This window comes from Drosophila yakuba, chromosome 2R (assembly GCF_016746365.2).
Source record: "Drosophila yakuba strain Tai18E2 chromosome 2R, Prin_Dyak_Tai18E2_2.1, whole genome shotgun sequence".
Taxonomy (NCBI): Eukaryota; Metazoa; Arthropoda; class Insecta; order Diptera; family Drosophilidae; genus Drosophila; species Drosophila yakuba.
Window position 1 is genome coordinate 16,182,083 of NC_052528.2, and position 23,132 is coordinate 16,205,214.

General features: G+C 39.3%; 1 protein-coding gene and 28 non-coding genes across 29 annotated transcripts; all 29 read left to right on the forward strand.

Annotated features, from left to right (window-relative positions):
* Nucleotides 1-1,096: 1,096 nt before the first annotated feature.
* Nucleotides 1,097-5,915, forward strand: LOC6530865 (odorant receptor 56a). The gene is made up of 6 exons (XM_039372500.1): nucleotides 1,097-3,852; nucleotides 3,946-4,376; nucleotides 4,439-4,654; nucleotides 4,721-4,822; nucleotides 5,062-5,214; nucleotides 5,270-5,915. Exons 1-6 carry the CDS (start codon nucleotides 3,552-3,554, stop codon nucleotides 5,324-5,326), a joined length of 1,260 nt encoding a protein of 419 aa, XP_039228434.1. The 5' UTR covers nucleotides 1,097-3,551; the 3' UTR covers nucleotides 5,327-5,915.
* A 2,792-nt stretch (nucleotides 5,916-8,707) lies between these two features.
* On the forward strand, nucleotides 8,708-8,825 carry LOC6530866. The gene has a single exon (XR_005560887.1). It is a non-coding gene; the product is annotated as a 5S ribosomal RNA (ribosomal RNA).
* A 253-nt stretch (nucleotides 8,826-9,078) lies between these two features.
* LOC120321262 lies at nucleotides 9,079-9,197 on the forward strand. Its single transcript, XR_005560875.1, has one exon. It is a non-coding gene; the product is annotated as a 5S ribosomal RNA (ribosomal RNA).
* A 244-nt stretch (nucleotides 9,198-9,441) lies between these two features.
* LOC120321254 lies at nucleotides 9,442-9,560 on the forward strand. Its single transcript, XR_005560860.1, has one exon. It is a non-coding gene; the product is annotated as a 5S ribosomal RNA (ribosomal RNA).
* A 253-nt stretch (nucleotides 9,561-9,813) lies between these two features.
* On the forward strand, nucleotides 9,814-9,932 carry LOC120321274. Its single transcript, XR_005560940.1, has one exon. It is a non-coding gene; the product is annotated as a 5S ribosomal RNA (ribosomal RNA).
* A 244-nt stretch (nucleotides 9,933-10,176) lies between these two features.
* On the forward strand, nucleotides 10,177-10,295 carry LOC120321283. The gene has a single exon (XR_005560951.1). It is a non-coding gene; the product is annotated as a 5S ribosomal RNA (ribosomal RNA).
* Nucleotides 10,296-10,540: 245 nt separating this feature from the next.
* On the forward strand, nucleotides 10,541-10,659 carry LOC120321294. The gene has a single exon (XR_005560962.1). It is a non-coding gene; the product is annotated as a 5S ribosomal RNA (ribosomal RNA).
* A 244-nt stretch (nucleotides 10,660-10,903) lies between these two features.
* On the forward strand, nucleotides 10,904-11,022 carry LOC120321305. The gene has a single exon (XR_005560973.1). It is a non-coding gene; the product is annotated as a 5S ribosomal RNA (ribosomal RNA).
* Nucleotides 11,023-11,275: 253 nt separating this feature from the next.
* Nucleotides 11,276-11,394, forward strand: LOC6530868. The gene has a single exon (XR_005560884.1). It is a non-coding gene; the product is annotated as a 5S ribosomal RNA (ribosomal RNA).
* Nucleotides 11,395-11,647: 253 nt separating this feature from the next.
* On the forward strand, nucleotides 11,648-11,766 carry LOC6530869. Its single transcript, XR_005560866.1, has one exon. It is a non-coding gene; the product is annotated as a 5S ribosomal RNA (ribosomal RNA).
* A 244-nt stretch (nucleotides 11,767-12,010) lies between these two features.
* LOC6530870 lies at nucleotides 12,011-12,129 on the forward strand. Its single transcript, XR_005560877.1, has one exon. It is a non-coding gene; the product is annotated as a 5S ribosomal RNA (ribosomal RNA).
* Nucleotides 12,130-12,382: 253 nt separating this feature from the next.
* LOC6530871 lies at nucleotides 12,383-12,501 on the forward strand. Its single transcript, XR_005560885.1, has one exon. It is a non-coding gene; the product is annotated as a 5S ribosomal RNA (ribosomal RNA).
* A 253-nt stretch (nucleotides 12,502-12,754) lies between these two features.
* On the forward strand, nucleotides 12,755-12,873 carry LOC120321268. Its single transcript, XR_005560888.1, has one exon. It is a non-coding gene; the product is annotated as a 5S ribosomal RNA (ribosomal RNA).
* A 244-nt stretch (nucleotides 12,874-13,117) lies between these two features.
* LOC6540337 lies at nucleotides 13,118-13,236 on the forward strand. Its single transcript, XR_005560899.1, has one exon. It is a non-coding gene; the product is annotated as a 5S ribosomal RNA (ribosomal RNA).
* Nucleotides 13,237-13,489: 253 nt separating this feature from the next.
* Nucleotides 13,490-13,608, forward strand: LOC6540336. Its single transcript, XR_005560910.1, has one exon. It is a non-coding gene; the product is annotated as a 5S ribosomal RNA (ribosomal RNA).
* A 253-nt stretch (nucleotides 13,609-13,861) lies between these two features.
* LOC6540558 lies at nucleotides 13,862-13,980 on the forward strand. The gene has a single exon (XR_005560921.1). It is a non-coding gene; the product is annotated as a 5S ribosomal RNA (ribosomal RNA).
* A 253-nt stretch (nucleotides 13,981-14,233) lies between these two features.
* On the forward strand, nucleotides 14,234-14,352 carry LOC6540559. Its single transcript, XR_005560932.1, has one exon. It is a non-coding gene; the product is annotated as a 5S ribosomal RNA (ribosomal RNA).
* A 253-nt stretch (nucleotides 14,353-14,605) lies between these two features.
* Nucleotides 14,606-14,724, forward strand: LOC120321273. Its single transcript, XR_005560937.1, has one exon. It is a non-coding gene; the product is annotated as a 5S ribosomal RNA (ribosomal RNA).
* A 253-nt stretch (nucleotides 14,725-14,977) lies between these two features.
* On the forward strand, nucleotides 14,978-15,096 carry LOC120321263. The gene has a single exon (XR_005560876.1). It is a non-coding gene; the product is annotated as a 5S ribosomal RNA (ribosomal RNA).
* Nucleotides 15,097-15,349: 253 nt separating this feature from the next.
* On the forward strand, nucleotides 15,350-15,468 carry LOC6529132. Its single transcript, XR_005560878.1, has one exon. It is a non-coding gene; the product is annotated as a 5S ribosomal RNA (ribosomal RNA).
* A 244-nt stretch (nucleotides 15,469-15,712) lies between these two features.
* LOC6529133 lies at nucleotides 15,713-15,831 on the forward strand. Its single transcript, XR_005560938.1, has one exon. It is a non-coding gene; the product is annotated as a 5S ribosomal RNA (ribosomal RNA).
* Nucleotides 15,832-20,361: 4,530 nt separating this feature from the next.
* Nucleotides 20,362-20,480, forward strand: LOC6540505. The gene has a single exon (XR_005560939.1). It is a non-coding gene; the product is annotated as a 5S ribosomal RNA (ribosomal RNA).
* Nucleotides 20,481-20,733: 253 nt separating this feature from the next.
* LOC6540504 lies at nucleotides 20,734-20,852 on the forward strand. Its single transcript, XR_005560941.1, has one exon. It is a non-coding gene; the product is annotated as a 5S ribosomal RNA (ribosomal RNA).
* Nucleotides 20,853-21,105: 253 nt separating this feature from the next.
* Nucleotides 21,106-21,224, forward strand: LOC120321275. Its single transcript, XR_005560942.1, has one exon. It is a non-coding gene; the product is annotated as a 5S ribosomal RNA (ribosomal RNA).
* Nucleotides 21,225-21,477: 253 nt separating this feature from the next.
* On the forward strand, nucleotides 21,478-21,596 carry LOC120321276. Its single transcript, XR_005560943.1, has one exon. It is a non-coding gene; the product is annotated as a 5S ribosomal RNA (ribosomal RNA).
* Nucleotides 21,597-21,840: 244 nt separating this feature from the next.
* Nucleotides 21,841-21,959, forward strand: LOC120321277. Its single transcript, XR_005560944.1, has one exon. It is a non-coding gene; the product is annotated as a 5S ribosomal RNA (ribosomal RNA).
* A 253-nt stretch (nucleotides 21,960-22,212) lies between these two features.
* On the forward strand, nucleotides 22,213-22,331 carry LOC120321278. Its single transcript, XR_005560945.1, has one exon. It is a non-coding gene; the product is annotated as a 5S ribosomal RNA (ribosomal RNA).
* A 253-nt stretch (nucleotides 22,332-22,584) lies between these two features.
* On the forward strand, nucleotides 22,585-22,703 carry LOC120321279. Its single transcript, XR_005560946.1, has one exon. It is a non-coding gene; the product is annotated as a 5S ribosomal RNA (ribosomal RNA).
* Nucleotides 22,704-22,956: 253 nt separating this feature from the next.
* Nucleotides 22,957-23,075, forward strand: LOC120321280. Its single transcript, XR_005560947.1, has one exon. It is a non-coding gene; the product is annotated as a 5S ribosomal RNA (ribosomal RNA).
* Nucleotides 23,076-23,132: the final 57 nt, after the last annotated feature.

Below are 23,132 nucleotides of genomic sequence, written 5' to 3' on the forward strand. Positions count from 1 at the left end.
GGGTTTGGGGGCCAAGGCGGGCAAAGTAATGGAACGGGGTCGGAATACTTGGCGTATACTTTGTGCCACGACTACTTTTTACTTTTCTTTAACATTATTTTGCACTTTTCAATTAAAAAAGTGTGCACCCCACGCAGCAAGGGAGCGAGGGAGCCAGGGAGCCATGAAACACCAGTATACCCGTCAGACACAAGCCAACAAACTACGGCAAAGGGCAAAAGTAACCCCAAAAGCGGTCGAAACACGCCGATGAGGGGCGAAGAGGTGGCAAAGTGGGAGTGGTAGGTGGCAGCTGCCATAATTATAATTTCTTAATGCAAATAAAAACTCGCTGTGCTGATTTCTCGCTTTTGTAGAGAGCCACAATTTAAACATTATGGACTTTTACTTGGACGCTTCGCGTTGGCTCTTTCATTTGCGGAAATGCCCTATATCTTTGATATTGAAGTCTTGGGGATGCATTTACCTTTCCCAGCATTTTATTTAATTTAGTGAATATTTGTAAAGAAAAAAAGAATATTTTCTAAATGTTCTATATTGTTTTCGCTTTTATCTGTTTTTTTCTCACTTTTTGACAACATTTAAAGTAATTTCAAGACACTTATCTTTAAAAATCTCTACCTTACATTTAACTCACTCTTTTTATACAGTTTTATTTAATGTTTTATTGGGTATGTACACTTTTAAAGGTATTTCGCAAAAGATCTCATCAAATATTTCCAATAACAATGGGAACTCCAACAAAGGGTGTACCGCTTTCAACTTATCGCTCAAATATACTGCAATCTCACGGTTGTTTTTCTTTTGCTTGCGCATTACCAAAGAAAAAGTGAAAAGCAAGGGTTAAATGGGAATTTCTGCTGTTCCTGTTTCAGAATCCAGAACTCTTCTCGTTTTCGTGCTCCTGGTCCTGGTCTTGGTCCTGTGGCTGGCTTTCTCGTCCTGGTCTCCCACCGATGTTGACCATTGTGGCCATTGCAGTGCCAACAAACGTGCATAGTTAATGAGCGAAATAAAAACCTGTGGCCCCTTTGCCGCAAACACACATACACACTCACATCGCACACACCCATTCGCACACACAGTTAAGGACGTGGCTTTTCAGCGCCGTGCGCAATGAGCTTACGTGGCGTATAATTAATATTAAATGTTATACTTATAAATTAAATAAAATGGCGCAACTGAAGCTGCCTGCCCGACTGCTCCTTCTTTCAACCACACGATTGATGACCTGGCCGTCAAGCATTCAGACCAAATATATACCCCATATATGTATTATATATATATATATATATATATGTTATGTTTGTGTTGAGGGGATATACTTATGTACTTGGGGATTTCTGTGTTTGTGGGTCCCTTTACTATATGCTCGCGTTATAAATGTGTGTTTGCCAAGTTTGACTTGCTACTTGCGCCACTTCCGCTGTGCGGAAAAATGCTTTTGATTTGATTTTCACCAAATGTCAACTTGACGTCACGTCGTTCGTCTGTGCAAGGGAAAGCGGAAAAGCGGAAAAGCGGGAAAGCGGACGTCGTCGCTGTCGCCGCCTTTGTTGTGCCGATTCAACTGCATGATTTATTGTTTTGATGAAATTGCGTGTAAACAATTTAGTGGCTGGTTGGCGCCAAAAGCTCAAGTAAAGTCCTCCCACTCTTAAAGTCTATGGACTTTTAAAAGACTTTATTTAAGGTTAAATGTGGCTATAATTCATGGCCAACAAAGTTGCATAGTTGTTTTAGAGTTCTTCGCAAAAGATTTAAGCGAAGTATACTTAGTTGATGGATTACCATGCGAAAACGAGATGTTAGATGTTAGATACTCTTTTACGATGATACAGTAGGAAAATTACTCAGACGCTTTGTTGGAAAATTTATATTTTTACGGTACTCTTGATGAGCGAAAAGCTCAAATGACAATTGCTGAACTTTTGTCCTTGTAAATGAACCGCAATCGTAGTAAATATGGAAATACCATTCCGATATTGCAACCACAAAACACGCAAAGATGCCAAAAGGAATGGAGTCAGACCACACGAACTCTCGATGGGAAAAGCCCTTAGTTATGGGGCAGTTAAAGCTGCAAGTTAACCACAAAACTGAACGCAGCATCGTGTGCAATTCCGACTACCAATAAATATGCCATAACAATGAGCAAGGCGGGCTAATATCCGATTACTCTGCCCCAGCAAATGTGGCGTGAAAAGCGCCAAGCCAAGCAAAGCCAAGCCAAACCAAGTCAAGTCAGGCCAATACAGATAGATACTTCTCCGAATCCTTCCGATTTCCCATTCCCTTTTTACAGCAGAGCATGAAACAAACGCATAAGTAAATACCAGAAACGAGTGACTTTCAATATCCTCAAAGGCTTATTGCTTACAGCAAATTTCACGCCAGCAGACAGACAAATACGACCGAGCTGCGAATGCATTTACACATTTGCAAACGCAAACACAAACATCAGAGAGACAGTTGCAAACATGAAACATACAAATATGCGTGCATTGAGTTTTCCCCCACAATACAACACACAGCCCATTTTCCCGAAGCTACATGGAGCTTGTGGAGCATTTCCATGTTGGATTCGGGCTCGAATTCCGAGATGGACTGGGATCGGGAGTGGGGATTCGCACCCAGCCATGTCTGAGTGCGTTTCCTCCAACGCATTTACGTTTATTGCATTTGTAAATTATTCACACAAGGATATTAAATGCAAATTGTGAAATAGACGACACACTCGTGCCGCACATGCTTCGCTCCACAGATACAATATCCGTTGATGCCCCATGTATATATTGGCGAATTACTCAGCTCCTGCATATGATTGTCACATGCAAAAACGTATCGAGATTCTCGTTTTCCAATTCTGAGTTCCCGCCTCGGGCTCTCGGATTCTTGGTTTCTCGGATTCCTCGGTCCTCACATTTCATCTTCCTTGAATGCCATTTGCCGGAAGGACCTTTGGTGCCATGTGAGGTCGATAGTTGGCTACGCAATCTGACCACTTGATTGACTCTGGCCCTCACTTGATTTGTGCACCTGTGATTCGATCCAACGAGCAGAGATGCAAAATTAATTTTATTAAAGCCAGAAGGACTGCACTCACATCTTATTTATTCGTTTTCCATTACCTGATTACACTCTTGCCCCGACCGCCGGTAAGGGACACTCTCGAAAAGTGGCCAGAACAAGTTGGGAAAAAGTTTAATTTCACTAGCAAATTTCACCCACTCGCATGCAACGCTGCCTAAACACATTTGACATTGCTGCCTGCCCCTGAATGTGGACAAAGTTTCGGGTGCCGCACAGTGTAACATGCAAATCGAATTTAAACTTGCCAACAAATAATGGAAGGCCATCTGGCTGGAGGGCTTGCACCTAGCACATTACCAAATCGTCTATGCAGAACTGCAGCACCTGTCGGTAAATCAGTAAACAGCGACAATTATTGCACAATTATTGCCACTTAACGTGTCCCCTGCTAATCAATCCACTTAGCACCTTAAAACCTATAAAAGGCACTAGAAAATGGTCGGCTTTAAACAGTTACCATGTTTAAAGTTAAGGATCTGCTGCTCTCGCCGTCAACCTTCGATGATCCCATTTTTGGAACCCATCTGCGATGCTTCCAATGGTACGGATATGTGGCCTCCAAGGATCAAAATAGGCCTTGGCTAAGTCTCATACGGTGCACCATTTTGACGGCTTCAATTTGGCTAAGCTGTGCTTTAATGCTGGCCAGAGTGTTTCGTGGTTACGAAAACCTCAATGATGGGGCCACAAGTTACGCCACTGCAGTCCAGTATTTTGCAGTATCCATTGCCACCTTTAATGCCTACGTGCAAAGAGATAGTAAGTTTAAACTATAATATTAATATATTCATTTGATAAAATCGAATAAGAAATCACTTAACAAGTCGCATTTTAAAAACCCTTGTTTTTCAGAAGTAATATCCCTCCTGCGCGTGGCCCATTCGGATATCCAGAACCTGATGCTCGAGGCAGATAACCAGGAGATGGAACTCCTGGTCGCCACTCAGACTTATACCCGCACCATCACCCTGTTGATCTGGGTGCCTTCGGTCATTGCTGGCCTAATGGCCTACTCGGACTGCATCTACAGGACTCTATTTCTGCCCAAATCGGTTTTCAATGTACCTGCAGTGCGACGTGGCGAGGAGCACCCCATTCTGCTCTTCCAGCTTTTTCCCTTCGGAGAACTTTGCGATAACTTCGTGGTTGGATACTTGGGACCTTGGTATGCTCTGGGGCTGGGGATCACCACTATCCCATTGTGGCACACCTTTATCACTTGCCTCATGAAGTACGTAAACCTCAAGCTGCAGGTACTCAAAAAACGAGTGGAGGAGATGGATGTAATATAGTTATTTTATTTCTTACTAATATGTAACAAATTATAAATTTCGTGTTTGAGTAGATTTCCCGGCTTAATCCAAACTTGGAAATTAATCGTCTGACTGGCAGTGAGTTAACTTTCTGGCAAATGCAACTCTTTAAGGAATTTGTTAGGGAACAGCTAAGGATTAGAAAATTTGTCCAGGAACTACAGGAACTGATTTGCGTGCCGGTGATGGCAGATTTCATCATCTTTTCGGTTCTCATATGCTTTCTCTTCTTTGCCTTGACAGTTGGCGTAAGTTAGCATACATATTTACGAATTTATAGTTTTAGAAAATATTTAATATCGCCCACCTATTAGGTTCCAAGCAAAATGGATTACTTCTTCATGTTCATTTACCTGTTTGTGATGGCTGGAATTCTGTGGATCTATCATTGGCATGCCACGTTGATTGTTGAATGTGTGGGTATAATAACAAGAATATTATGAAATATTTTTCAAACATTTTGTCAATCTCCTTCTAAGGAAGTTAATTTATTCTTGCATTTTTTTTTCAATTGACATTCATTCACATTGGTTTCACATGTCGGATGAAGCACTATTAATACGGAGAAAAAAAGTCCATAGCCATCTATTGTCTGACTCGCATGATTTTTGTTTACTTCCTTTCAGTAGCCTCCTAAAAATGCCCTTTTTTTCAGCACGATGAACTGAGCCTTGCTTACTTTTCTTGCGGATGGTACAACTTCGAAATGCCTTTGCAGAAAATGCTCGTTTTTATGATGATGCATGCCCAAAGGCCGATGAAGATGCGCGCCCTGCTGGTCGATTTGAATCTGAGAACCTTCATCGACGTAAGGCTGCTGAGTCGATATTGGATTCATCGAATACAAGCCATTCCTTTTGCAGATTGGCCGTGGAGCCTACAGCTACTTCAATTTGCTGCGTAGCTCCCACTTGTATTAGGGGGAAAGCCTTTTCTTTAGGGCTAATCAAATGCCGTTGCGCCTGTCAACTCGTTTGGCTAACATGACAGTAAACAAGCCATGCAATTCATTTTGCCCGGCACACACTCACAAAAACCGAGACAACGGTAGAGGGCACATATGTAGAAGTTGAAATGCTAAAACCATTTTACAGTGCAAATAAACGTGGCTCAAACTGAAGAGACGCCTGTTACTCAAAAAGGCAATGCAAGTAACAAGTAACGGGCGACATCATTTATCACTTGAGAAACGTCGCATGTCACTGGCGTTGTATGTGTTTTGTTATATTGTCTTTCTCAATGGATATAAAACGATTTTTGCACTTCTTACCAACCTACCCCGCCCCTGCCATTATTTCCCTGCCGTGCCTCTAATTGTCTTGGGGGTTTAGACAAAGGAAATTTATGCGTCTGCCCCAGCAAAACGGTCAGATACATCAACCCACCACCACCGCCGCCACCACCACAACACAACCATCAGCGAAACTAACCAAACAAACCGAATCGTTGTCCCCCTGGGTGTATTTTTTAATATTATTAAGAGTATAGACAAAAAAAAGTAAGGAAACAAAAATAAAAACAAACTGCGACCCACACCCAAATAAACACGCATTTTGTTGCGGTTGTTGTGCTCCCTGGGATTACACAAAGTGGCTAAATGGCTGATAAAGGCACACGCCGAACCTCGGCTACTAATGAGTATTAATGGCGGGGTTAGAAACGCGGCAGGTATGCCAAAGCCCAGAGCCCAGAACCCTAAAAACAGAACTCAGAACTCAAAACCCAGAACCATTCCGAAAAACCTGGGCATCCATCCACGTATGTAAGTCCTCGGAGGGTGACAAAAGCGAGGGTCACAGATAGTTGGGTAACAGCGTGAAAAGGGTTGTTGGTAAACCACTCGATTGAAATCTCTCTAAGGAGAGCGTTACCCTTTCGAAAAAATAAAGGAATGCGCTGATATATGAGATACAACTCCTTCTATATTTCCGCGACATCTGTAGTACACATTTGTTCAAACAAACATAACACAATGAAAGGGTTGGTGATTCAGCTCTTCTATTAGCCACTTAGGTATCGTTTTTGAAGCACTAAACTCTTACTAAATAGGTAAATATTAAACAATAAGGGACGATTTTAGCGATTAGCTGTAAAAGATGACAATGAAAAAGAAATCAAACCTAAAAAATCTCTTACAAAATAAGCAATAAAACTTATTACTATTATTATTTTAGTTATATGTTGTATATGTTTTTACTTAGTTAGACATTGCAGTTCAGTAGCTAGTAAAATATCGACCTCTTGTACTTAAAACGGATTTCGTATAGCTTGAAACACATATTTTTAGTCCACAACAATAAAGATAATTTGGCAAAAATAGAAACCACATGGCATTGCGGCATACCAAATTCTAGGCATCTGTTGCCGGTATTTTAAGCAATATTGGCAAATTTTTTATGGTTTTCGTTGCGCACGTTTTTTGTTGATTATTTATGACATTACATACATAATGCAAGCGTAATGGATGCGAGTGTTCATTAAGCACAATGAATGTCGTGCACTCTGAGTGTCAACCCTAGTCCCTCAAGGGGAAAATGCGTTGGGAGCTCGAGTGTATTGTACGGTGCGTTATGGTAAGTGTGTGAGCCACCCTCTTTGGGTTTTTGCAGTTTTGCGAAAAAATTAAAATTTGCTGCACACATGTAATGAATATTTACAATACACTGCTGCCCTACCGCCACAAAAGAAATGAATTCAAAGGGAAAGCAATTCTCGGAACGGGCCCACAAAAGGAAAACCCCCTTCAAGGAAGCAAAACCTCCTTATAAGGGTGGTACATACATATGTACATAAGGTGAAGCCAAAGAATTGTAAGTTACCATTATGCGTAGTCATATCTGTGAAGCAGAAATTAACTTCTGAAAGTGAACTGCCTGACATGCAATTATGTAATGCTTAAATTCCTTTTTTTCAAAGCATATTAAACGAACGAATTATTTAAAAACAATAGTTATTTCAGTGACCCCTTTAATTTCGTTCACATTTAAAAAAGAACACCTTTTAATAAAATGTATTTTCCTAGAAAAAAGGAAACCCATTCGGAAGAAACATTTTTATTCACTTAAATAAGTGGGCTTACGTTTGTTGGTTGCGCTACCAAAGCTCTTCACTTTGGCCAACTAAGTGTTTTGCCATTAAACATTTACGATGGCACAGTTAAGGCAACACACACGCGTGACTTGGCCAGCTGTTAGGTGAAATAAATATGGTTATTAAAATTAATTAACGCACGCCGATTTGTTGGCCGGCGCCATAAAGCGAAATGAAGTTGTAGTTAAATTTTGAATGCATTGAATTAATCATAAGCAGGTCTGTTGCCCATCTGTTGACCGGATATGAGCACTCGAGCTTGGCCAAAAGGACTGCAGTTGTCACCGGAGGACGCGCACCGCCCAGGATATCGTGCACATTTAAATGCAACTGATTAATCATGGATAAAGTTATTTTTGCTCCTGCTCCTGCTCCCGCTCCTGCTGCTGCTGCTGCTGCCTCGGCTGTTGGTCACGTGACTGCAAACAATTTGACTTCAAACACATTAACAGTTACGGTTGGGCATTGGAGGAGGCCAGAGCCGGATAACTCCCGGGGAGCAAATACGGGTCCTGCACGCAGAGGGTTTGTCACCAGCAACAACTTAACTGGCTAACTAAAACTTTTCATGCATTGCCGTTGACAGTGCAATAAACATGCCAAAACAAATGCAACAAAGGCAACAACTTATGAAAACAACAGCGTCAACTGACCCGCCCCCACCACGCCCATCCCACATGACATCCTCGGGGTTTGGGAGAGTTTTTAACTAAAGGCCAGGAGGTTTCGGAAGCTACCCCTTTGAAAATAGACACGTAAGTCGTTTAAATATTTAGACACTGGGAGATGGAAGTCGTGAATAGTTCGACGCCTTCTTTCCAAGAATTTCAAACGAAACGAGGCTATTGGACTGATTTATGAAGTTTGCATTGACATTGGTGTTTTTACGAGCAGCAACTTTACTTTGACTTCATTAAAGCTACCGTAGAGCCGAAGCCCGTCAATTTAAACAATAGAACATCCAACCAACTTTTTGCTTATTGCCTTTTGCTGCCTATTAGTTATTATTTTAACATTTTTAGCATTTTTGGCTGAAACTCGGAATGAAAACATCCACATTTTTTTTTTGCCTTATTATACATATATCTTCTTTGAAATGTGAAACCCAATGGTATTCAGTATTCAATTGTTATTTACAAATCAGTATTCATTGGCTTCTAGACATAACTGAATTCTAGTGCATAAGGACACTGTTTAGTCCATCGACTTTCGCCAACGACCATACCACGCTGAATACATCGGTTCTCGTCCGATCACCGAAATTAAGCAGCGTCGGGCGCGGTTAGTACTTAGATGGGGGCCGCTTGGGAACACCGCGTGTTGTTGGCCTCGTCGACCAACTTTTTGCTTTTTGCCTTTTGCTGCCTATTAGTTATTATTTTAACATTTTTAGCATTTTTGGCTGAAACTCGGAATGAAAACATCCACATTTTTTTTTTGCCTTTTTATACATATATCTTCTTTGAAATGTGAAACCCAATGGTATTCAGTATTCAATTGTTATTTACAAATCAGTATTCATTGGCTTCTAGACATAACTGAATTCTAGTGCATAAGGACACTGTTTAGTCCATCGACTTTCGCCAACGACCATACCACGCTGAATACATCGGTTCTCGTCCGATCACCGAAATTAAGCAGCGTCGGGCGCGGTTAGTACTTAGATGAGGGACCGCTTGGGAACACCGCGTGTTGTTGGCCTCGTCGACCAACTTTTTGCTTTTTGCCTTTTGCTGCCTATTAGTTATTATTTTAGCATTTTTGGCTGAAACTCGGAATGAAAACATCCACATTTTTTTTTTGCCTTATTATACATATATCTTCTTTGAAATGTGAAACCCAATGGTATTCAGTATTCAATTGTTATTTACAAATCAGTATTCATTGGCTTCTAGACATAACTGAATTCTAGTGCATAAGGACACTGTTTAGTCCATCGACTTTCGCCAACGACCATACCACGCTGAATACATCGGTTCTCGTCCGATCACCGAAATTAAGCAGCGTCGGGCGCGGTTAGTACTTAGATGGGGGACCGCTTGGGAACACCGCGTGTTGTTGGCCTCGTCGACCAACTTTTTGCTTTTTGCCTTTTGCTGCCTATTAGTTATTATTTTAACATTTTTAGCATTTTTGGCTGAAACTCGGAATGAAAACATCCACATTTTTTTTTTGCCTTTTTATACATATATCTTCTTTGAAATGTGAAACCCAATGGTATTCAGTATTCAATTGTTATTTACAAATCAGTATTCATTGGCTTCTAGACATAACTGAATTCTAGTGCATAAGGACACTGTTTAGTCCATCGACTTTCGCCAACGACCATACCACGCTGAATACATCGGTTCTCGTCCGATCACCGAAATTAAGCAGCGTCGGGCGCGGTTAGTACTTAGATGGGGGACCGCTTGGGAACACCGCGTGTTGTTGGCCTCGTCGACCAACTTTTTGCTTTTTGCCTTTTGCTGCCTATTAGTTATTATTTTAGCATTTTTAGCTGAAACTCGGAATGAAAACATCCACATTTTTTTTTTGCCTTATTATACATATATCTTCTTTGAAATGTGAAACCCAATGGTATTCAGTATTCAATTGTTATTTACAAATCAGTATTCATTGGCTTCTAGACATAACTGAATTCTAGTCCATAAGGACACTGTTTAGTCCATCGACTTTCGCCAACGACCATACCACGCTGAATACATCGGTTCTCGTCCGATCACCGAAATTAAGCAGCGTCGGGCGCGGTTAGTACTTAGATGGGGGACCGCTTGGGAACACCGCGTGTTGTTGGCCTCGTCGACCAACTTTTTGCTTTTTGCCTTTTGCTGCCTATTAGTTATTATTTTAGCATTTTTGGCTGAAACTCGGAATGAAAACATCCACATTTTTTTTTTTGCCTTATTATACATATATCTTCTTTGAAATGTGAAACCCAATGGTATTCAGTATTCAATTGTTATTTACAAATCAGTATTCATTGGCTTCTAGACATAACTGAATTCTAGTGCATAAGGACACTGTTTAGTCCATCGACTTTCGCCAACGACCATACCACGCTGAATACATCGGTTCTCGTCCGATCACCGAAATTAAGCAGCGTCGGGCGCGGTTAGTACTTAGATGGGGGACCGCTTGGGAACACCGCGTGTTGTTGGCCTCGTCGACCAACTTTTTGCTTTTTGCCTTTTGCTGCCTATTAGTTATTATTTTAGCATTTTTGGCTGAAACTCGGAATGAAAACATCCACATTTTTTTTTTGCCTTATTATACATATATCTTCTTTGAAATGTGAAACCCAATGGTATTCAGTATTCAATTGTTATTTACAAATCAGTATTCATTGGCTTCTAGACATAACTGAATTCTAGTGCATAAGGACACTGTTTAGTCCATCGACTTTCGCCAACGACCATACCACGCTGAATACATCGGTTCTCGTCCGATCACCGAAATTAAGCAGCGTCGGGCGCGGTTAGTACTTAGATGGGGGACCGCTTGGGAACACCGCGTGTTGTTGGCCTCGTCGACCAACTTTTTGCTTTTTGCCTTTTGCTGCCTATTAGTTATTATTTTAACATTTTTAGCATTTTTGGCTGAAACTCGGAATGAAAACATCCACATTTTTTTTTTGCCTTTTTATACATATATCTTCTTTGAAATGTGAAACCCAATGGTATTCAGTATTCAATTGTTATTTACAAATCAGTATTCATTGGCTTCTAGACATAACTGAATTCTAGTCCATAAGGACACTGTTTAGTCCATCGACTTTCGCCAAAGACCATACCACGCTGAATACATCGGTTCTCGTCCGATCACCGAAATTAAGCAGCGTCGGGCGCGGTTAGTACTTAGATGGGGGACCGCTTGGGAACACCGCGTGTTGTTGGCCTCGTCGACCAACTTTTTGCTTTTTGCCTTTTGCTGCCTATTAGTTATTATTTTAACATTTTTAGCATTTTTGGCTGAAACTCGGAATGAAAACATCCACATTTTTTTTTTGCCTTATTATACATATATCTTCTTTGAAATGTGAAACCCAATGGTATTCAGTATTCAATTGTTATTTACAAATCAGTATTCATTGGCTTCTAGACATAACTGAATTCTAGTGCATAAGGACACTGTTTAGTCCATCGACTTTCGCCAACGACCATACCACGCTGAATACATCGGTTCTCGTCCGATCACCGAAATTAAGCAGCGTCGGGCGCGGTTAGTACTTAGATGGGGGACCGCTTGGGAACACCGCGTGTTGTTGGCCTCGTCGACCAACTTTTTGCTTTTTGCCTTTTGCTGCCTATTAGTTATTATTTTAGCATTTTTGGCTGAAACTCGGAATGAAAACATCCACATTTTTTTTTTGCCTTATTATACATATATCTTCTTTGAAATGTGAAACCCAATGGTATTCAGTATTCAATTGTTATTTACAAATCAGTATTCATTGGCTTCTAGACATAACTGAATTCTAGTGCATAAGGACACTGTTTAGTCCATCGACTTTCGCCAACGACCATACCACGCTGAATACATCGGTTCTCGTCCGATCACCGAAATTAAGCAGCGTCGGGCGCGGTTAGTACTTAGATGGGGGACCGCTTGGGAACACCGCGTGTTGTTGGCCTCGTCGACCAACTTTTTGCTTTTTGCCTTTTGCTGCCTATTAGTTATTATTTTAACATTTTTAGCATTTTTGGCTGAAACTCGGAATGAAAACATCCACATTTTTTTTTTGCCTTTTTATACATATATCTTCTTTGAAATGTGAAACCCAATGGTATTCAGTATTCAATTGTTATTTACAAATCAGTATTCATTGGCTTCTAGACATAACTGAATTCTAGTCCATAAGGACACTGTTTAGTCCATCGACTTTCGCCAAAGACCATACCACGCTGAATACATCGGTTCTCGTCCGATCACCGAAATTAAGCAGCGTCGGGCGCGGTTAGTACTTAGATGGGGGACCGCTTGGGAACACCGCGTGTTGTTGGCCTCGTCGACCAACTTTTTGCTTTTTGCCTTTTGCTGCCTATTAGTTATTATTTTAACATTTTTAGCATTTTTGGCTGAAACTCGGAATGAAAACATCCACATTTTTTTTTTGCCTTATTATACATATATCTTCTTTGAAATGTGAAACCCAATGGTATTCAGTATTCAATTGTTATTTACAAATCAGTATTCATTGGCTTCTAGACATAACTGAATTCTAGTGCATAAGGACACTGTTTAGTCCATCGACTTTCGCCAACGACCATACCACGCTGAATACATCGGTTCTCGTCCGATCACCGAAATTAAGCAGCGTCGGGCGCGGTTAGTACTTAGATGGGGGACCGCTTGGGAACACCGCGTGTTGTTGGCCTCGTCGACCAACTTTTTGCTTTTTGCCTTTTGCTGCCTATTAGTTATTATTTTAGCATTTTTGGCTGAAACTCGGAATGAAAACATCCACATTTTTTTTTTGCCTTATTATACATATATCTTCTTTGAAATGTGAAACCCAATGGTATTCAGTATTCAATTGTTATTTACAAATCAGTATTCATTGGCTTCTAGACATAACTGAATTCTAGTGCATAAGGACACTGTTTAGTCCATCGACTTTCGCCAACGACCATACCACGCTGAATACATCGGTTCTCGTCCGATCACCGAAATTAAGCAGCGTCGGGCGCGGTTAGTACTTAGATGGGGGACCGCTTGGGAACACCGCGTGTTGTTGGCCTCGTCGACCAACTTTTTGCTTTTTGCCTTTTGCTGCCTATTAGTTATTATTTTAACATTTTTAGCATTTTTGGCTGAAACTCGGAATGAAAACATCCACATTTTTTTTTTGCCTTTTTATACATATATCTTCTTTGAAATGTGAAACCCAATGGTATTCAGTATTCAATTGTTATTTACAAATCAGTATTCATTGGCTTCTAGACATAACTGAATTCTAGTCCATAAGGACACTGTTTAGTCCATCGACTTTCGCCAACGACCATACCACGCTGAATACATCGGTTCTCGTCCGATCACCGAAATTAAGCAGCGTCGGGCGCGGTTAGTACTTAGATGGGGGACCGCTTGGGAACACCGCGTGTTGTTGGCCTCGTCGACCAACTTTTTGCTTTTTGCCTTTTGCTGCCTATTAGTTATTATTTTAACATTTTTAGCATTTTTGGCTGAAACTCGGAATGAAAACATCCACATTTTTTTTTTGCCTTTTTATACATATATCTTCTTTGAAATGTGAAACCCAATGGTATTCAGTATTCAATTGTTATTTACAAATCAGTATTCATTGGCTTCTAGACATAACTGAATTCTAGTGCATAAGGACACTGTTTAGTCCATCGACTTTCGCCAACGACCATACCACGCTGAATACATCGGTTCTCGTCCGATCACCGAAATTAAGCAGCGTCGGGCGCGGTTAGTACTTAGATGGGGGACCGCTTGGGAACACCGCGTGTTGTTGGCCTCGTCGACCAACTTTTTGCTTTTTGCCTTTTGCTGCCTATTAGTTATTATTTTAACATTTTTAGCATTTTTGGCTGAAACTCGGAATGAAAACATCCACATTTTTTTTTTGCCTTATTATACATATATCTTCTTTGAAATGTGAAACCCAATGGTATTCAGTATTCAATTGTTATTTACAAATCAGTATTCATTGGCTTCTAGACATAACTGAATTCTAGTGCATAAGGACACTGTTTAGTCCATCGACTTTCGCCAACGACCATACCACGCTGAATACATCGGTTCTCGTCCGATCACCGAAATTAAGCAGCGTCGGGCGCGGTTAGTACTTAGATGGGGGACCGCTTGGGAACACCGCGTGTTGTTGGCCTCGTCGACCAACTTTTTGCTTTTTGCCTTTTGCTGCCTATTAGTTATTATTTTAACATTTTTAGCATTTTTGGCTGAAACTCGGAATGAAAACATCCACATTTTTTTTTTGCCTTTTTATACATATATCTTCTTTGAAATGTGAAACCCAATGGTATTCAGTATTCAATTGTTATTTACAAATCAGTATTCATTGGCTTCTAGACATAACTGAATTCTAGTGCATAAGGACACTGTTTAGTCCATCGACTTTCGCCAACGACCATACCACGCTGAATACATCGGTTCTCGTCCGATCACCGAAATTAAGCAGCGTCGGGCGCGGTTAGTACTTAGATGGGGGACCGCTTGGGAACACCGCGTGTTGTTGGCCTCGTCGACCAACTTTTTGCTTTTTGCCTTTTGCTGCCTATTAGTTATTATTTTAACATTTTTAGCATTTTTGGCTGAAACTCGGAATGAAAACATCCACATTTTTTTTTTGCCTTTTTATACATATATCTTCTTTGAAATGTGAAACCCAATGGTATTCAGTATTCAATTGTTATTTACAAATCAGTATTCATTGGCTTCTAGACATAACTGAATTCTAGTGCATAAGGACACTGTTTAGTCCATCGACTTTCGCCAACGACCATACCACGCTGAATACATCGGTTCTCGTCCGATCACCGAAATTAAGCAGCGTCGGGCGCGGTTAGTACTTAGATGAGGGACCGCTTGGGAACACCGCGTGTTGTTGGCCTCGTCGACCAACTTTTTGCTTTTTGCCTTTTGCTGCCTATTAGTTATTATTTTAACATTTTTAGCATTTTTGGCTGAAACTCGGAATGAAAACATCCACTTTTTTTTTTTGCCTTTTTATACATATATCTTCTTTGAAATGTGAAACCCAATGGTATTCAGTATTCAATTGTTATTTACAAATCAGTATTCATTGGCTTCTAGACATAACTGAATTCTAGTGCATAAGGACACTGTTTAGTCCATCGACTTTCGCCAACGACCATACCACGCTGAATACATCGGTTCTCGTCCGATCACCGAAATTAAGCAGCGTCGGGCGCGGTTAGTACTTAGATGAGGGACCGCTTGGGAACACCGCGTGTTGTTGGCCTCGTCGACCAACTTTTTGCTTTTTGCCTTTTGCTGCCTATTAGTTATTATTTTAGCATTTTTGGCTGAAACTCGGAATGAAAACATCCACATTTTTTTTTTGCCTTTTTATACATATATCTTCTTTGAAATGTGAAACCCAATGGTATTCAGTATTCAATTGTTATTTACAAATCAGTATTCATTGGCTTCTAGACATAACTGAATTCTAGTGCATAAGGACACTGTTTAGTCCATCGACTTTCGCCAACGACCATACCACGCTGAATACATCGGTTCTCGTCCGATCACCGAAATTAAGCAGCGTCGGGCGCGGTTAGTACTTAGATGGGGGACCGCTTGGGAACACCGCGTGTTGTTGGCCTCGTCGACCAACTTTTTGCTTTTTGCCTTTTGCTGCCTATTAGTTATTATTTTAGCATTTTTGGCTGAAACTCGGAATGAAAACATCCACATTTTTTTTTTGCCTTATTATACATATATCTTCTTTGAAATGTGAAACCCAATGGTATTCAGTATTCAATTGTTATTTTTTATTTTATTTTATTTATTTGTGCTTTATCCCTTATATATATATGTACATTTCATTAAAGCTAATGGTATAATTAGGTATTTACAGTGTTTAGCTAAGGCTTTCATCTGAAATATTTATTAATTATGTCTAGTTGACCTGTTTTAGTTTTTTTTTTTTGTATAACAATATTTATTATTTATTAAGGAAAACAAGGGAGAAGAAAAACCTTAATTGACTTACAACTAACTTAAAAAAACTAAGACTTGAAACAAAGATTGTTAATATTGTATTTTTTTTTTTATTGTTGAACTTTTTGTACACCTGCTTTTATATGTAGGTACTTAGTGTTTGTGTAATAAGGTAAGTTCATTATTAATTTTAACAGCTTGTTTTGGCATATTTGAAGTTTTTTGATATGAGTTTGAGCACATCTACCCCAAACAGGTGACCCATACATTAATATTGGATTAAAAATTGTTTTAAAAATTATGATCTTATTGGATATTGATAATTTAGATTTACGATTTATTAGAGGGTACAGTGTGCAAATAATTTTATTAACTTTCATAATTGTGTTGTTGATGTGGTATTTAAATGTTAGTTTTTTATCAAAAATTATACCCAAATATCGAATGTTGTCAACCCATTGTATTGGAGAGTCTAGTATTCGCAACTGTCTATCAGGAAGATAACGAGGTTTCCTTCTTTTTGTAAAAAATATAGCATTCGTTTTGTTAGGGTTAATTTTAATTTTCCATTTTTTGTAATATATGTCTAATTCATTTAAGTAACTCTGCATGGATTGATTTATCTCGCTGTACGAGAAACCAGCACTGTAGACAGCGGCGTCGTCAGCAAACAGTGAAAGTACACAGTTTGTAGCTTGTGGAATATCGTGTGTAAAAATATTAAACAATGTAGGTCCTAAGACAGAACCCTGTGGCACACCTGCATTTAAAATTCGTCTAGCAGATTGACTACTGTCCAAATTAACGCTAAAGTATCGATGTGTCAAAAAATTTTGAACTATTTTAATGAGGTATATGGGAGTTCCAATCATCTTTAGTTTGTGCAACAGTCCGTCATGCCATACAGTATCAAATGCAGCCTCAATATCAAGTGTAACCAGCCCTACAGATTGTTTGGATTGGATACTTTCTTTAATATAATTTCTTAGTTTTAAGGTCGGCAGTATGGTATTTAGACCATTTCTAAAACCATACTGTACCGTTGGTAGTGTGTTGTGTATGTCCAAAAATTTCACCAATCTCAATTTAATTAATTTTTCCAGAATCTTGGACAATCCGCTTAATAGGCTTATTGGTCGGTAGCTTTCAGGGTTATCAGGAGGTTTTCCTGGTTTGAGAATTGGAACTATTTTTGCTATCTTCCAATCCCGTGGGAAATAGCCTGCCTGAAGACAGTGATTGGCAATGTTAACAATATGATTAATGGCGCTTGTAGGAAGGTTTTTCAAGGATATATTAGGTATTCCATCAATTCCAGGAGATTTTCTAGTATGGAGAGCTTTTACAATTGAAAAAACCTCTGGATAAGTGACTCTACAAATTTCTGCGATGTTGTTTGGGGTTTCAGCTATAGATTGTAAAGATATTTTGACTTGGTCAATTGTATTTTGGTTTGAATATGAATGTGTCAGATTATGCTTCAGTTGAAAGACATCAGCAAGAATATTCGCTTTTTCTTTTCCAGAAGCGTATATTTCATCAGCTTTACTTAGACACGGAACAATTTGTTTTCTTTTTTTAATTGCTTTGGTTATATTCCAAAAGGGTTTGCTGCATTTATCCAGCTTTTGAAGTTTATTGTTCCATTTTGCATTATTATAAATGAAAAGCTCTTTTCGTATGATGTAATTTAAATGATCACATCTTGATTTTAATAATGGATGACGTGACCTAAACCATTGTCTTTGGATAATATTTCTTGTTTTAAATAATTCAGTTATATGTACAGGGAGTGTAAGCTTGGAGTGATGTATAGGTTTATGAGGGACTGCTTTAAGAAAGGCATAATTGATTACTCTAGTGAAAGAGCCGATTAAATTATCAATATCCAAAGTCGATATCTGTGAGCAGTTGACAACCACCTCTTCAACCATCAGCCTTTCATTTATAATTCTCTTAAAAAGCGCCCAATTTGCCCTTCCCAAAATCGGATATGTTTTTACATTGCGCATAAAATTTGTAGAGTATTTTATAACCACTGGTAGGTGATCAGAGGAAAGCTCTTGCATTACTGCTGGATTAGCCAGCTGGTTAGGGATATTAGTGAGGCATAGGTCCAATGTTGATGCTTTTGCTTTATGGTTATGCGGAATATATGTGGGTTGCGTAGGGTACAAAATACTGAATTTTCCCAGATCTGAAAGTTCATTGAGAATTTTGCCCCAACCATTGGCTCGGGTACACTTCCATGCTCTGTGGCGCGAGTTGAAGTCCCCGCAAATTAGAAAATTTCCATTTATTTGTGAGATCTTAAGGAGATCAGATCTATACAAACTTTTTAAATGATTATGGTCCCAAGATAAATCACATGAACTAGGAATACATTTTGAAGTATTTCCAGCAAAGTAAATAGAGTAAATTTTTAGACTGGAATTAGAGTCAGTGTTGATTTGTATACCTACATTTTCAATAACATGACTTTTAATGCAGGGTATTTGTTCATGTATCAATGTGTTACTAACTGCAATGGCAACGCCGCCTCCCCTACTTTCCTTCCTGTCATTTCTGTATATAGTGTATTCGGGTATATTAAAACGGTCACCATGAGTCAGCCACGTTTCATTTATAAGTGCTATGTGAATGTGATTATTTTCTAAGAACTTGATCAGTTCTATACGTTTGTTTCTAACGGCACGAGCATTCCATGCCATAATATTCAAATTATCAATAAAATTATTTGTTTGTGTAAACATACTTAATCGCTAACTGAGAAATTACTTGAAATTGCTCTCCCTTATTGGAGCATTCATTAAGTCTTGTTATTAATTCAGACAAAAGAGAATTTATCTCTTCACATGAAAAGAGATTAGTTTCATTTGTGATATTTGCTTTGGGATTAGGCAAAGTATGAGTATTGGTGAGTGCATTACTATAGCTACCAAAGTTGAGTTGTTGCACTCTCTTAGTTTGAGTAGGCAATGAGATCTGGGGTTGATTTCCAAAGAGAGCAGATGGAGCGATGTGTTGCTTAGAATTCCTCATTCCATGAGCTTCCAAGTTATTTCTTCCAATGTGTTGTGATGAGCGTTTGGAAAGTAAATTGAGATAAGAAATTCGGCATGGGCATGTCAGTTCTGTCGATGGATGGTCGCCTTTACAGTTAGCGCATTTTTTGTTGTTTACGTCCATACATACGGCAGTCTGGTGTGATCCAGCACAATGGGCACATGATGTTTTAACTGAACAATTATTTGATCCATGTCCAAATAGTTGGCAATTGTAGCATTGAGTAATTTTATTCTGCAATTTCACTTTATACTCCCAGCGTACTTTAGTGTGGTTGACATACATAAAGTTTTTGCGCAGTTCCTTTACTGTGATACTTTTGTTTACGAAATAAACAATGTACAGTAATAATTCATGATCAGACTTAGTTTTCTTTTCCACAATTTTGACTTCGGTGCATTGTAATCCTAGGTTTTGTAGCATGGATTTGACAGTTTCAATTGGTAGTTTATCCAGCCCGGATAAAATAGCTTTGTATGGCTTGTTTGATCTAGTATCGTACGTGTAGAACTCACAGTTATGTTCCTTGAGTTGGTTACAAGCTGCATTGAAACAGTCCATATTTGGTAAAAATATTTTAATTCCAATTGAGATGGTTTTAATAAAGTAATCATCAGTTTTAATTTTAGCCATTAGCTCGTGTACAAATTTTGTATTTTGTTTAATTAATGTTATAGGAGGTGGTTTGATTATTATTTCATCAAGTGTGTCCGTTTCAATAGGTTTATCATCATTATCATCGTCTAAAGTTTGTAGTGGACGAAAATAATTTGTAAATTGCTTGGAGCCCCGTTCGTTCTGGCGCTCCACTAGTGGTTTATTCCTTTAAGTACGCATTTTTTCAACGGCAGATGCTTCAGCATCGCCAATTGCATCACTTGAACGTTTGATTGTAGTTTTTTGCGAATATCACAATTAAAGAAGAAAACAGAAAATATTTAATGTACACCAAAATGTTCTCAGAGAGAATAGAAGATAACGATCGCAGCGTTCAATTTTTACAACCGCGTTCGACAAGAGCTAGTCGAAGACTGTATTCAATTGTTATTTACAAATCAGTATTCATTGGCTTCTAGACATAACTGAATTCTAGTGCATAAGGACACTGTTTAGTCCATCGACTTTCGCCAACGACCATACCACGCTGAATACATCGGTTCTCGTCCGATCACCGAAATTAAGCAGCGTCGGGCGCGGTTAGTACTTAGATGGGGGACCGCTTGGGAACACCGCGTGTTGTTGGCCTCATCGACCAACTTTTTGCTTTTTGCCTTTTGCTGCCTATTAGTTATTATTTTAACATTTTTAGCATTTTTGGCTGAAACTCGGAATGAAAACATCCACATTTTTTTTTTGCCTTTTTATACATATATCTTCTTTGAAATGTGAAACCCAATGGTATTCAGTATTCAATTGTTATTTACAAATCAGTATTCATTGGCTTCTAGACATAACTGAATTCTAGTGCATAAGGACACTGTTTAGTCCATCGACTTTCGCCAACGACCATACCACGCTGAATACATCGGTTCTCGTCCGATCACCGAAATTAAGCAGCGTCGGGCGCGGTTAGTACTTAGATGGGGGACCGCTTGGGAACACCGCGTGTTGTTGGCCTCGTCGACCAACTTTTTGCTTTTTGCCTTTTGCTGCCTATTAGTTATTATTTTAACATTTTTAGCATTTTTGGCTGAAACTCGGAATGAAAACATCCACATTTTTTTTTTGCCTTTTTATACATATATCTTCTTTGAAATGTGAAACCCAATGGTATTCAGTATTCAATTGTTATTTACAAATCAGTATTCATTGGCTTCTAGACATAACTGAATTCTAGTGCATAAGGACACTGTTTAGTCCATCGACTTTCGCCAACGACCATACCACGCTGAATACATCGGTTCTCGTCCGATCACCGAAATTAAGCAGCGTCGGGCGCGGTTAGTACTTAGATGGGGGACCGCTTGGGAACACCGCGTGTTGTTGGCCTCGTCGACCAACTTTTTGCTTTTTGCCTTTTGCTGCCTATTAGTTATTATTTTAACATTTTTAGCATTTTTGGCTGAAACTCGGAATGAAAACATCCACATTTTTTTTTTGCCTTTTTATACATATATCTTCTTTGAAATGTGAAACCCAATGGTATTCAGTATTCAATTGTTATTTACAAATCAGTATTCATTGGCTTCTAGACATAACTGAATTCTAGTGCATAAGGACACTGTTTAGTCCATCGACTTTCGCCAACGACCATACCACGCTGAATACATCGGTTCTCGTCCGATCACCGAAATTAAGCAGCGTCGGGCGCGGTTAGTACTTAGATGGGGGACCGCTTGGGAACACCGCGTGTTGTTGGCCTCGTCGACCAACTTTTTGCTTTTTGCCTTTTGCTGCCTATTAGTTATTATTTTAGCATTTTTGGCTGAAACTCGGAATGAAAACATCCACATTTTTTTTTTGCCTTATTATACATATATCTTCTTTGAAATGTGAAACCCAATGGTATTCAGTATTCAATTGTTATTTACAAATCAGTATTCATTGGCTTCTAGACATAACTGAATTCTAGTGCATAAGGACACTGTTTAGTCCATCGACTTTCGCCAACGACCATACCACGCTGAATACATCGGTTCTCGTCCGATCACCGAAATTAAGCAGCGTCGGGCGCGGTTAGTACTTAGATGGGGGACCGCTTGGGAACACCGCGTGTTGTTGGCCTCGTCGACCAACTTTTTGCTTTTTGCCTTTTGCTGCCTATTAGTTATTATTTTAACATTTTTAGCATTTTTGGCTGAAACTCGGAATGAAAACATCCACTTTTTTTTTTTGCCTTTTTATACATATATCTTCTTTGAAATGTGAAACCCAATGGTATTCAGTATTCAATTGTTATTTACAAATCAGTATTCATTGGCTTCTAGACATAACTGAATTCTAGTGCATAAGGACACTGTTTAGTCCATCGACTTTCGCCAACGACCATACCACGCTGAATACATCGGTTCTCGTCCGATCACCGAAATTAAGCAGCGTCGGGCGCGGTTAGTACTTAGATGGGGGACCGCTTGGGAACACCGCGTGTTGTTGGCCTCATCGACCAACTTTTTGCTTTTTGCCTTTTGCTGCCTATTAGTTATTATTTTAACATTTTTAGCATTTTTGGCTGAAACTCGGAATGAAAACATCCACATTTTTTTTTTGCCTTTTTATACATATATCTTCTTTGAAATGTGAAACCCAATGGTATTCAGTATTCAATTGTTATTTACAAATCAGTATTCATTGGCTTCTAGACATAACTGAATTCTAGTGCATAAGGACACTGTTTAGTCCATCGACTTTCGCCAACGACCATACCACGCTGAATACATCGGTTCTCGTCCGATCACCGAAATTAAGCAGCGTCGGGCGCGGTTAGTACTTAGATGGGGGACCGCTTGGGAACACCGCGTGTTGTTGGCCTCGTCGACCAACTTTTTGCTTTTTGCCTTTTGCTGCCTATTAGTTATTATTTTAACATTTTTAGCATTTTTGGCTGAAACTCGGAATGAAAACATCCACATTTTTTTTTTGCCTTTTTATACATATATCTTCTTTGAAATGTGAAACCCAATGGTATTCAGTATTCAATTGTTATTTACAAATCAGTATTCATTGGCTTCTAGACATAACTGAATTCTAGTGCATAAGGACACTGTTTAGTCCATCGACTTTCGCCAACGACCATACCACGCTGAATACATCGGTTCTCGTCCGATCACCGAAATTAAGCAGCGTCGGGCGCGGTTAGTACTTAGATGGGGGACCGCTTGGGAACACCGCGTGTTGTTGGCCTCGTCGACCAACTTTTTGCTTTTTGCCTTTTGCTGCCTATTAGTTATTATTTTAACA